The sequence below is a fragment of the Schistocerca piceifrons genome, chromosome 2 (assembly GCF_021461385.2).
Source record: "Schistocerca piceifrons isolate TAMUIC-IGC-003096 chromosome 2, iqSchPice1.1, whole genome shotgun sequence".
In the NCBI taxonomy this organism is placed as follows: Eukaryota; Metazoa; Arthropoda; class Insecta; order Orthoptera; family Acrididae; genus Schistocerca; species Schistocerca piceifrons.
Window position 1 is genome coordinate 612,872,873 of NC_060139.1, and position 14,014 is coordinate 612,886,886.

A 14,014-nucleotide genomic window follows, 5' to 3' on the forward strand; every position below is an offset into this window, starting at 1 on the left:
CATTGGTTACACGTCTCGGTCACCTCTTGTTCGCATTGACAGCACTTTGAACAGTGGACGTTACATTTCAGACGTGTTACGACCCGTGGCTCTACCCTTCATTCGATCCCTGCGAAACCCTACATTTCAGCAGGATAATGCACGACCGCATGTTGCAGGTCCTGTACAGGCCTTTCTGGATACAGAAAATATTCAACTGCTGCCCTTGACCAGCACATTCTCCAGATCTCTCACCAACTGAAAACGTATGGTCAATGGTGGCCGAGCAACTGGCTCGTCACAATATGCCAGTCACTACTCTTGATAAAGTGTAGTATCGTGTTGAAGCTGCATGGGCAGCTGTACCTGTACACGCCGTCCAATCTCTGTTTGACTCAATGCCCAGGCGTATCAACGTTGTTATTACAGCCAGATGTGGTTGTTCTGGGTACTGATTTCTCAGGATCTATGCACCCAAGTTGAGTGAAAATGTAATCACTTGTCAGTTCTAGTATAATATATTTGTCCAATGAATACCCGTTTATCATCTGCATTTCTTCTTGGTGTAGCAATTTTAATGGCCAGTAGTGTAGAAATAACTCGGGTTTGCCCTAGGGAAATGTTTGGGACCTCGTTGTTCATCTTGTATATTAAAGAACTTGCAGAGAATATTAATAGTAAAAGCAGGTTTTTTTTGCATATGATGCAATTATCTATAATGAAGTACTATATGAAATGGAATGACAACAGAGGTTCAGTTGTGGGTAAAGCAGGTAGTAGACTTCAGTTTATTGGTAGACTGTTAGTCTACAAAAGAGATTGCGTACAAATCAATCATGTGACCAGCTCTAGAATATTGCTCAAGTGTATGGGAACTGTACCAGATAGGACTAAATGGTGATACTGAACATATACAGAGAAGGGCAGCATGAATGGTCACAGGTTTATTTAATCAGTGGGGGAGTGTCACAGAGATACTGAAAGAACTGAAGCAGAAGACTCTTGAAGATAGATGTCAACTGTCCTGAAAAGGTGTATTAACAAAATTTAAAGATCCCGACTTTAACTGATTACTCAAGGGATGTACTACAACCCCTACGTATCGCTCACATAGGGATCACGAGGATAAGATTAGAGTAATTACTGCATGCATAGAGGCATTCAAGTAATCATTCTTCCCACATTCTACGCATGGAGCAGGATGAAACCCTAATAACTGGTACAATGGAAGGTACTCTCTGCCACACACCTCACAGTGGTTTGCAGCGTATAGTTGTGGATTTAAGTGTAGGTGAAGTGAAGGTGTAGGTGTAGGTGTAATTTTTCTGGAATGCAACTGCCTATGAGAAACCACCCATTGTAAGCACTGGTAGCTTTGTAATATGTTATCACAACTTTTCAGGTGTTGTTTACTAACAAGATCAAACCTGGCTGAAAGCAGTCTCGTGTGAATGCAGTTCAAAAACTCTTATAAAGGATTAAGCAAGTCTGTGGAAATTAGAAGTAACCTTCATTTTACATCCTGAGACTAAAAACAAGGAGTGTGTAATGCAATATCGTGATAAGCTGTACTGAACTCTCTCCAAAGTATAGTGCTCACAGAAAACAATATTTGTGTTGAAACACTATGGTATTCAACTTGCCCACCTCTCTTCTGCAGTCACTATTTATTCACTTGTTTCAACTGTACACTATAGTGTTGTTTTAAGATCAGTTCCATCAAGGTCTTTCGTAGGTCAGAGGTATGCTTTCTGCTTTGAATTATGTGTGTGTTTTATGAATAATAGCGTTCATTGCAGATGAATGTAGTATTTTTGTGATTTTTGAAAAAGGGCAGTACCATGCATAATAAAAAGCTGAAAAGTAATTTAAATATATTTTTGGCAAGGATCAAAGTATAAAAAATTAGGTCCCAGACTTCTGAATAATGAGTATTGCACTAGATGTGAACTGATTTTTGTTGTCTTCAGCAAACATTTTCCACGTATGTGGGTGTGTTGTTATGCCATTTTATAGATCAATGTTCCGTTTTTTAGAGTTATATGATGTTCTTATGTCTTGCCCAATAATTTAGTCTCTTCTCTTGTGGTGCTAGTCTCATTAGAACCTTCATTTACAATTGTCTGTGTTTGAGTAGTCTTCAACTAGTGTATTTGCATAAATTTGAATGTAGTCTTCATTTCATGAATGCATATGATGAATTAGTTTTAAAATGTGACATTTTTGTGATGTTGTTTTTAATTTGTTGTTGAACTCATTTAATTATTTTATAGAACTATTTGTTTTCTTGTTTAACATTTATTTTATTTTTATTTTCTGTAGTTTGCATGCTGCAATGTAGAAGCTGTTCAGTGATTTCTCAAGTTTGTCAAACATTTTCAGAAATAATTATACTGTTTTTTAATGCAGTCCATGATGACAGATTAATGCAGAAGTGCATGTATTATTGTGACACAGTATATATTCGTATTGTTATCAGCATTTACTTACATTTTCAGGTAGCTGTAGACTAGTAACATGAAAGTTGATACAGTGAAATCAGAACCCAAACGTTTTAGCTCTAAAAAAAAGAAAAGTGTGGTGTCAACTTTTCATGAAATAGAAGACGATGTTGGAACACATGAGATGGGAAAATGGTACAAACAGGTATTCATTGCAGTTAAGATTTTTTTTATACTTTGAACTTTTGGCATAATCTTTGTAGATTATATGTTATATAAATGTACACTTTAAGTTAGAAAAAACGGAAATGGAAATCTTTAAGTTATCTAGAAATATATCATATGATGCATTTGAAGCAATATTCATTAACAAAATTAGTCTAGTTTCCTTTCAGTTTAGTAATAAATAACTCAATTTTTATCCACTTCTACAACTGTATGTCTGTATCCGTTGAATCACAATATAGGGTGTACATAAAGTCCGGAACACTTTCAATTATTTATGGTACAAGAACTACATATTGTGCAGATGCCATACATATTGCATTTTGAAGAGAAACTCTGAAAGCTTTTTTTACAAACATTCGACAAGCGAACCATGAGTGACTCGGCAATGTCAATGTGGTAATTGAATTCGTGCCGTACCCATCCCACTATGGCATCATCGACTGTGGTAGTCGCTTCCTGCATTCTCTCCCGGAGCTCTGCTAAATCACATGGCAGAGGCAGTACATACACCAGATCTTTAATGTATCCCCACAGAAAAAAGTCACACGGAGTGAGATCTGGTGATCAGGGAGGCCATTTCATGAAACTGTTGTCCCCTTCTGTATCACAGCCGATCCATCGATGCAGCAGCTCCATGTTCAGGTACCCATAAAGTTCACGATGAAAATGGGGTGGAGCCCCATCCTGCTGAAAGATGAACGGAGAGTCCGATTGCATTTGAGGCATCAGTCATTGCTGCATGATGCACCGATTTCTTTGGACTCCTTATGAATGTCTCTCATATGTGCTCCACATTCACTTCACTCACACTGGGATGTCTGCTTCTTTTTGCTGGGCACAAGCAACCCGTTATTATAATTCATTACCATTTCCAGTAAAATTTTAGCTGGATCTTATTAGGAAAGATATTGAATTACTCGTTTGTTTGTTTCTCCAGGGACAATCTCACAGTGATATGAGATTTGTCATTATCATAGTACATTGCAGATAGATAGCTCCAATATACACACACATAATACATATGTATATATGTATGTTTTATGAGGAAAGGACAAGTGGTCAGCTGTGGCCATACTGAAGTCTGAAATTATTTAGGAAAACCAAGGAAAACCTGAAGAGGGCTATCATGAATTTCAATACCTGACCTGTGTGCATATCAAAATGGGTGCAGGATATAGGGCTATGCTGAACTCATCCAAAAGCCAAATGGTACTGGTTGGTCATTCTATATAAATATAGGTAATCCCTGCCATCTTTAACCCTGAATGGGATAGAAATCAACTTCTCTCCCTCAGCAAAGAGTCTAGGAGTAATAATAACAATAGAAAACTTAAATTGGACTCAGCACAAAACAGCAATGTGCAAGAAGGCATCAATATCTCTCCACGCTGTACAAAAATATAAAAAGCTGTACCCTCTTGATCTGAAAAAGAAACTTGTACAAACACTCATACTTCTAATTCGGCACCTGGAAGTGGTCGCAAATGCCTTTGTTCATTATATCTCTGATGTCCATATGTCGCCATGATATGCACAGCTGCCCCAGCCATGTGCAGGCAAGGTGTGCAGAGATTTCCATACCCTCTGCCTTCTATACTGTATAAGCAACATACACTTGTCTGTCATATGTCTCCTTGACCTTAAAGCTCTTGTCTGAACTACATGGCAGAAACACCCCTTCCCAGCAGAGCAAAACCTTCTGTCCTCCTCCATCATTCAGTTACTTTCTCGAAATCCTTCTCAGTAACAGGTACTTTACTCTGGAATAACCTCCTGCATTATATTAGAGAACTGTATAATGTCTCTAGCTTCAGAAGACAGATATAACATATATTATCATCATCTTCATCATCAGCAGCAGCAGTAGCAGCATCAGGAATAGTAGAAGTAGTAGTAGTAGTAGTACTGTCCGCATCTCGTGGTCTTGCGGTAGCGTTCTCGCTTCCTGGGCACGGGGTCCCGGGTTCGATTCCCGGCGGGGTCAGGTATTTTCTCTGCCTCGTGATGACTGGGTGTTGTGTGTTCTTCATCATCATTTCATCACCATTGACTAGCAAGTCGCCGAAGTGGCGTCAACTAAAAAGGACTTGCAATACGGCGGCCGAACTTCCCCATATGGGGCCTCCCGGCCAACAATGCCATACGATCATTTCAGTAGTAGTACTTTCAATATTATCTTTAGTAGTTCTTAGAATTATTTACTTGAATTGTCACTATAGACACGCAAATTAGTTTAATATTATTTGTCATATTATAATGGTACTGTATATGTGACACACTGGTCCGATGCGAGAGAGGGCCTGATGGTCCTAATCAGATCAGGTTAAATAATATATAAATAAAAATTAACAATAATAAATACTAATAACAAAATAAATTAATAAATTTAAAAAATCAGGATACCAGACAGCTCAAACTCCATTCTCCATAATAACTGCATTGCCACATTTGGTTGGTCTCTATTATATAATGTTCTTTTGATCATACACAGTTTGTATCAAATATAATATAAAACATAATTCTGCACTGCGCCACTCTACCCACTGGACACACTCTGGTGACTGCAGGACCACGAACATATACATATCCATGTCCCCCTTCAATCCATCTGGAAAACCAAGTCAGTATCCCCCCCACCCGATGAGTGAGTTGTTGAGCTCAGGAGAATGAGACATTATTTTCAGGCACTATATTCCATAATTATTTGTAGAACTTCTAGTGAAATGCTTACTAATGTTTTCACTGATATGTGCAGCAGATTGGTAGATGTGTTCACTTTGTTCAGTAAGGATACCCGTTTATTTTAATTAGTTCTTAACACTGAGCCCAACCAATACTTTTAAGTATTATTCATATGACTCGTTTCAGTGGTTTAAAAATGAGCTGCAACATAACTCTCACTATTTAACTTTGTAGTGTCGGTTATTGTTTTTGTCATATCTCATCCTTTAGGCATTTATTAGAGCAATTTCATCTATGCTGCTGTCGCATTTTTGCTTGTCTCAAAATAAATGAACAAGTTGAGTTAATTTGTCCTCTCCTGGAAGCTGTGCAAACAGAGGCACTTGTCAAGAGCTTTAACTACCACTTTTGTGAATTTTGTTAAGGCCAATATTGTACTTCTCCCTCATCAGAAATCAAATTATTCCATTAAAAAGCCTGTACCTATTTATGCAACTCATTAGTCTACCTTTCAAGATTTGGTTCTGTTGTTACAATACTGAAAATGACATGTCGTTTTCCATACTCTCTGCATTATCTTTGTTTAATAAGCATGTGCTTTAAGTGTTCTGGAAAAACACCTGGTTTAAAAGACTCGTTCACTATGTTTGTTAAGGGGGTTCATATGTTGTGTATGCACGCCTTCGGAACAGAGACTGGAACCTCATCTATTCCTGCTGATTTCTTATTTTTTAATTTCTTTATTTTCTTCCTGACTTCAAACTTTCCTATGGTGAACAATGTATTTGTTCTTGCAGTATAATTCATTGCATGTAATTGACATGTTTGGAGAGATTTTATTGCAACTTCTCCACAATACCGGGGAAATAATCATTCACAAAATTTGCCCATTCCTCAGGATTATCTGTTGCTCCCCTCCTTTGATTTGCATGTTACTGTACTTTCCAGTTTTATGCTTTATGGCATCCCATAATAATTTGCTTTTATTTTCTGCATTCATATTATTTTGTCATTGAACAACTTTTTTTGAACAACATGAATTCCCGTGTGTATCTTTTTGTATCTGTGATTGTAAGGTGCTGTAGAATAATACAATGCCTATGTTAACGACTGCGAAATTAAAGTATCTTGGAGGAATTTCTAATACAAACTGTTGATAACCTTTTCCTGAAACATGAAGTAGAAGAGCAAAAGATCTACATGATATAGTACATTCCAATGTTTGTGGACTAATGGGCATAACTTCATAGGCAGGAGCACATTATATACTCACTTTTTATGGGTGATATGTCAAGGAAGCCATTTGGTTATACGCTAAAATCAACAAAAGCAGAGTGCTGTACTTTCATTGAGTTCAAAGAAAAAGTAGAAAAGGAAAATAGTCAAAAAATTTAAATACTTTGAACAGATAATGAAATTGAGTTTGTAAGTCAGCATATGAAGTCATTCTTGAAAGACAAATTGAATTCAGTGTGAGACAGCAATTATTTACACACAAGAACAACACAGAGATGCAGAATTCCTGAAATCGACAATCATTAAAAGGGCAAGATCGATGTTTACTGATGCAGGATGCACCAATTTTGAGCTTAAGCCATTCACAACAAAAGCTGTTCAGACTGTTACTCCTGAAGAATTATGGAGAAGTTCTGAAATAAAACTTGAGTCACTTATGAATCCTTGCACATTGAGCATTTGTGTATGTATCTAAAGAAAAATGAACGAAGTTAGAAGAAAAATCCAAAGAACAAATCTTTTTTACAGTGTACTTATGTGCTCAATGAACAGTGCTATTATGAATTATTCAGTCATTTTCAAAGTTATTTTTTTTTCAAAACATTACATCTACAAATCTGATTAATGTGTAAATAAAACTGTAAACTCATGAAGTTTGCATTGTGCCCACCAGTTGGTGTTAAGAGTGCAGTGCCTTGACAGAATGGCTATAAAGCTAGAAAAGAGCTTTTGTCTGTTGGAAAATGCGAGATGTTTATCTGTTAGAACAGTGCACCCTTGCATTCAAAAGGAATTATGAAAAAGAACCGCCACATGAAGAGAGCATTATGTGTTAGTATCAGGAGTATAAGGACACTGATTTTCTCTGTAAACAGTAGAGTACTGGTTGATGAATGTTACAGAGGAAGCTGTATGGGCCGTTTTTTTTCTTTGGAAAGACTATGATGAGTACATGTTATCTTGATATGTAGCAGTTGTGGTTATTTCCACAACTGACTATCGATTCTGAGAATTTCATCTCCAGACAGGATGGAGCACCCTGTCAGTGAACCATCAATGTACATCACTATCTAAATGACAAACTTCCACATCGCTGAACTGGGCATAGTGTTGTAGATGATGAGCTTTGTCCCCTTTGCCCCACAGGTTGACTGACCAAACACATTGTGACTTTATCCTTTGGTGGTACATTAAGGACCATGTTTACGTGCACTCAATGCCAAGAACACTGGAAAAACCCAGAGAAAGCATCAGTGCTGTTGTGATGACTATTGACAGGTTGTTGCTACTTACGGTATGGAACAAACTTGACTACCACTTGGACATATGTCATGTGGCCAGAGAGGCATTCATAGAACATTTGTAGCATGTGAAATGCAAACTTGGTGAGTTTGTGGTTCTGTTTATGTGACAATCACATTTGTACATCTAATACTTTGGAAAACATAGAGTTTTGAAAAGTAATGAATTGTTTATAGTAGCCTGATACCTCAAGTGCACTGGTTGACACAATGGGAGTTAGTATTGAACACTTCAGAACTGATCACATGAATGATATCTAGGGACATCACCACTGCTATAAAAATGTTGTGCTGTGTGTTAACGTCTTCATTATTACCATTTATAAAGAGATGTATCCTGTAGAGTGTATACTATATATTATTTACGTTTCTCTCGGACGTATGCATAAATGTTAAGACACTTATTCTTGGCGTGCAGTGAGAGGCTTTGCAAGAGTACGAGTATATTCACTATTGTTGTAAAGATATGTATTTTGCTTTGTTCATTTCTTTTCCGTGAAATGGATAGGTTCCCATTTATTAATCAACAGAGATTCAGAACTTGTAAACAAAGCCTACTACAATAAACTTGAGTATAGGAGTGTACCCAAAAATAAACTGATTTTTAAAAAAAATGAATTTTTTGGTGAACAGGTTGGGGAATACAAGAGCAGAGATTATCTGTGTCTTTTATCCCAGCACCAGCACTTATACACTACAGATACTAACTGGTTCTTTAGGATGTAGACTTTTGCCACGCTCTTGTTTTTAGTGTACACTACTATATTCACAACAGGTCTCTCCTCCACAGTATCATTTCCACCCACTTTCTGTTACTTTGAGCATTACTTTTCTCTTCCTATCTTTGTAGTTCTATTTATCTTGTTATTTTATTTTGCTGTATTTTGTCTTTTCTGTCACTTTCTCCTTCCTTCAGTTTCTCCTCTGCTTTGTCCTTTTATTCTTATTCATATGTACCATTGTCTTATCCGTTTTTGCCTTCATCAACCTTTCTTTTTTTATATTTCATTCTAGTTTATTCAAATTTCTAGTTACTAACTCTGTCCAATTTCTTGCCTATTTCTTACCTTCAAATGAAGCATTTACCTTTCACATATTAACCAGATTGATATCTTTCATGTTAATTTCTCTTGGTTTTAACTCTCATCATTTCCACGTCTAGAACCAATCATTTCTTGTATCCTCATCTCTCCTGATCCTTGGTTGGGTATGTGTGTGCGCGCGTGTGCGTGTGTGTAAGAGAGAGAGAGAGAGAGAGAGAGAGAGAGAGAGAGAGAGAGAGAGAGAGAGAGAGAGAGAGAGAGAGAGAGAGAGGTGGGAGGGGGGGAGGAGGGTTCTTAGCTCTCTTATATCCTCGTATTTAATTGCCTATTGGACATATTGTCACAGTGTGTTGTATGGAGCTGTGGTCCAGATTGATTCCACTTCACAGTGAAAGCAGTTTGTGAAGTGTGTATAATTTTATTCCAAGCAATGTCCTTCATTGCATGTGACGTATAAAAAATATTGTGTAAAATATCTGAACAGCATAAACTTTTCTGTGACCAATGGAGTGATAACACTACATGTTGATGATAATATACAGGGTGAACATTAATAAAACCAACAAACTGCAGGGTTGAATTCCTGATTGGAAATGGAGGGAAAAGGGTCCTATGAACATGTATCTGGAAATAGATGATGTGCGTGCAACGACAATAAATCATCCCGGAACCCAGTACAGAGCTGTATCGCATCCACTTTACAACAGATGTTCGAAGTGTCCTCCATGTGACTGCAGGTGATAGTGATTGTCATGCAGGATACACCTAATCGTACTGTCTCTTGCACGTTGTTGGCGGGCCACTTGCCTGGACCTTGTACTACGGTTTGTCCCAATATCCTGTAGAACCTGGTCCCCCATATCTCATATATGCACAGTCCGCAGCCTCCATGCATGTTCATCTGTCTGAAGGGAACCATGATCATGTAAACACACAAAAAGGGCTTGTAGTGTTTTATTATGTGGTTGGTCTCTCTGAGCATACTTGTTTTGGTATAACCATGCTGTCCCTTGACCTTTTCCATCTGCTTATCTGTACACAAACACCATCTCTGCTTGTTCTCGGCAGGAATATCGGATTGTTCTGCTGCTTTCAGTATGCTGCGTCAGTCTCACAGCCTGCAACATACAAGGAACACATGGAACTTGGTCAGGAACTGTCATTTGTCAGCGCCATCTATTGTGGCAACGATGCATTTGTGGACATTTATTCATAGGACCTTTTTCCTTCCATTTCGAGTCAGGAATCTGTCCCTGCTGTTTGTCAGTTTTATTAATGTTCACTTTGTCTATGAGGGTCCAATGGGAAATATTTGAATGCTTCATTATCATAGAAGCAAGCACAATGGGATACTGATTTTTTGATTTTAGTTATTACTAATAGGAATTGTAGTTGTGTACAGTCTTTAAAGATAATTAAACTATACTTTCTTGAACCATAATCTCCATGTCATTTATTTTCACAAAGAGTATTCTCCAGTCCTATGATGATTTAAATTAAGTGAATAAAGCCCCAATGTTTTTACTGGATGCACTGAAATTAGCTATCTTCCAAATATAGTCACTGAAAATAGATAATTTACTATAATTGCTCTAATTATTAAGGAAAGGCCTGTTTAATTTAGACTTAACATATCATTTAAGCCTGTGATTCAATAAGATTGCCCTTATGCTAATGTTTTTCATATATTTATGTATTTAGGTTCCAGATGATCCAGAGGAATTCTCAAAAGTGTCAGATGCAGAAATAGAACATTTAAAATTAGAAGCAAAGAAACTACTAAATGATGAGACTTGTTCATATACAAACAGTATGTATAGCATGGAATATATTTTTTATGAATATGAAATAACCTACAGCAGTCAACCATTTAGCTTGAAATAGTTCATTTTTGTCTTTAAACATACCTGTTTATGTTATTTATGATAAACTGAATTTCATATTTTGAATTTATTTCATTCAAATTGTTTTTCTTTTGTGACATTTTTCTCTCTTGAAATCTTTTGCTTTTCCGTCCAGAATTATCAAAAGGTGGCAGACAGTTCGACTACTCATGGATGCGAACTGTTGTCAACAAGGGAACAGCCTCTGATAAAGTTGCTGCAAACACAATTCTTATTCAAGATTCACCTGTTCATAATGTGCCAACTCTAAAGAACTTGATCAGCCTTGTCAAAGTTGGAAAGAAGAATGAGTGTTTGATGGTTATAGGTAATGTCATTCCACCATATAGTGGATGTCAACCATTTATTGATGTAATATAGCTTGCTGTGTCTTATGAACATTGTAATATGTGTCCATATTTTTGTTTTTATTGTAGTAGTTGCCTAATTAAATGATGTTCACTGAATGCAAGATTTTTAAATGGTTGAAAACAAATTTATTGAGGACGCAATGTTCTGCTGCTTCTTTACCATAATACCAGGTGGCAGTTTACAGCCTAATTGGGAAATACAACTACCTATTATCCGAGTGTCGGGCAGGAGGGTTTGTGTACTTTTTTGAAGTTGAGAGCTATGCTGGCGGTAGCATAGTTACTGGCAGGGTCACCCAAGCCGAATTGGTCTTGACTGAGGAACCAGACGACGTGTGTCCCACAATGTAGGGCAGGGAGGGCTCTAGAGGCATAGTGAAGCCAGACTCCTTAGAGCAGTAAACCTAATACAAATCTTGGTCCTCCAGATTGGGGGTTGGGCCAATAACCCCATACTGAAAATAATAATAATAATAATAATAATAAAATGGAATATCAAGAGAAGCCTTGGAAACTGGATCGAAAACATGTATCAAGACCCTGGTAAAGGAAACAGACAAAGAATCTGATAGTAGCATCTTGGAATCTGAGGACAATGCTTCAGCCTGGAAAAATGAAAGAAATAGCCAATGACCTACTATTGATATAAACCCATCCAGGTGGTAGCAGCATCACCTGGCAAAGAATGACTATTAGTCAGAGTCACACATGGTACATGCAGTATCAGTTAGTGTGCTGTCCATCTGTAGAATGGGGAAGCCTCACAATCTATATGAGTTTGACCAAGGCAGCCCAGAGGCTCAGCATGAGTATTTTGGAAATTGCATAACAGTGTTCAAGGAATGCTATGGGGAGTGTCTTCAATGTGTGGTGAAACCATGCCCAGGCATTGTGGGGTTGGGCGGCCACTCCTCATTACAGATGTTGGGTTTTATAGGCTGGGCAGACTGGTAAAACAAAACAGGTGGCAGACTGTGATGGAACTAACATCAGACTTTAATGCTGGACCGAGTACTAGTGTGTCTGATACACAGTGCTCTGAACACTGCTAACAGTGAACCTCTACAGCTGACGACCTATGCATGAGCCAATGTTATGAGTGTAATAGTAATAATGTAAGAGAAAGAGCCCACCCAATTCCACTGAAAGTTTTTGATGCTGAAAATGATAGCCAGTGCCTTCTTTCCCATTTGTGAATAGTTACTTTGTGTCATTGAGAGCATATTCAACATGTATAGCAATGGGCTACCTGGTACCATCTGGGTTCCAATGAGACAGGACTGCACCAATGCTTTTGGGAGTGTCTGGATACTTTTGATCACCTAGTGTAATACTTGATTTAGAGTTGTTGCAACACAGCAGGTTGCATTGGTGACCAGGATTAGTGACTTACCTGGCATAAAAGAAATCAAACAGAGTGGAGCACAAACACTACTTGAGGGACTGGAAAGCCCATTGACAGTCTGCAGACCACATGAATTTGATGCCCTTTTGGGAAATTCAGTTAAGAGGATGGCAGATGTATGCAGCCTAGAGAATGAACTTAGCATAATAAGAAATCTTGCCCAAAAAGGACTGGAGCTTCTTCAGGGTTGTGGTTGGCTACAGGTGACGGTGGCTTCGATGTTCTCATCCATAGTGGTAAGGCCATCTTGGCTAAGCATGTAACCCAAAAATGCATGTTTGGAGCAAAACTACTACATTTTTCCAATTTGCAAGAAAGGCCATTCTCAAGAAGGTGTTGGAAAATCACCTGCAGATTGCGTAAATACTTCTCTCTCAGGAGCCTGTGACACAGATATCATCGAAGTAGTTGACACAACAGGTAATGCTCCAAATATCTTTGATAAATTCTCAGGGCACATGAAATACCAAAGGGCAAGTGATTAAAGTGGTAAAGCACAAACAGGGTATGGAACAGTAAGGAATGCTGAGATGTGGCATCCAGTGGCAACTGCTGGTGAGTGTTGCACAAGTTGATGCGTAAAAATTTCTAGGGACCTGATAACTTCACCAAAAACTCCTCCGGACATGAAATGGGATACAATCCATAACACATTGTGCTTTGACTGTTAGTTTAAAATTGCTGTTAAGGCATATGGTGCCATTTGGTTACTTAATTATCACCAAAGGGATGGCCCGCTGACTAGACAAAATGGGGAAAAATGACAGAGTCTCTGCTTATGCTGCAGCTTGAACTTGAACTTGACCTTGACCTTGACCTTGCTGCACTTGGTCATGCAAATAGGGTGGAGGCAACAAAATTTGATATTGCTGACGGGTTAAGGGACACATGAGCCTCAAAATTTTCTGTGCAAGCCAAGGTATTCTCAAACATTTGGACATACAATCTCAATAGAGACTCCAAATCTTGAAACTGGACCTATTGGGTCACTAAATGAGCTCCTGTCAATGATCTGTAATCCAAAAACAGACAAGGCTTCAGCCCAAAAGTATTTTGTGCTAATGGTGAATTTACCACTAACAATGTAAGCTACTGTTCTACTTTCTTATAGTGCACTGAGATGGCGAACTGCCCCACAGTGGAATGTACTGTTTACTGTAAGGTACACTTTGTGATCAAAAGTACCCGGACACCTGGCTGAAAATGACTTACAAGTTTGTGGCGACCTCCATCGGTAATGCTGGAATTCAATATGGTGTTGGCTCACCCTTAGCCTTGATGACAGCTTCCACTCTCGCAGGCATACATTCAATCAGATGCTGAAAGGTTTCTTGGGGAATGGCAGCCCATTCTTCATGGGGTGCTGCACTGAGGAGAGGTATCGATGTTGGTCGGAGAGGCCTGGCATGAAGTAGGCGTTCCAAAACTTCCCAAAGGTGTTCTGT

General features: G+C 38.3%; 1 protein-coding gene across 2 annotated transcripts in view; it reads left to right on the top strand.

Moving 5' to 3' along the window:
* The window catches only part of LOC124776318 (CCAAT/enhancer-binding protein zeta), a 212,404-nt gene that overhangs the window by 26,403 nt on the left and 171,987 nt on the right, over positions 1–14,014 (top strand). The window contains exons 2-4 of one of the 2 annotated variants that reach the window (XM_047251254.1): positions 2,478–2,625; positions 10,612–10,720; positions 10,930–11,121. In XM_047251254.1, the coding sequence (XP_047107210.1) occupies positions 2,497–2,625; positions 10,612–10,720; positions 10,930–11,121 (430 nt within the window). In that variant the 5' untranslated portion in view covers positions 2,478–2,496. Of the gene's footprint in view, positions 1–2,477; positions 2,626–10,611; positions 10,721–10,929; positions 11,122–14,014 lie in introns of those variants that run through there. The other variant, XM_047251255.1, reaches the window with a different exon arrangement.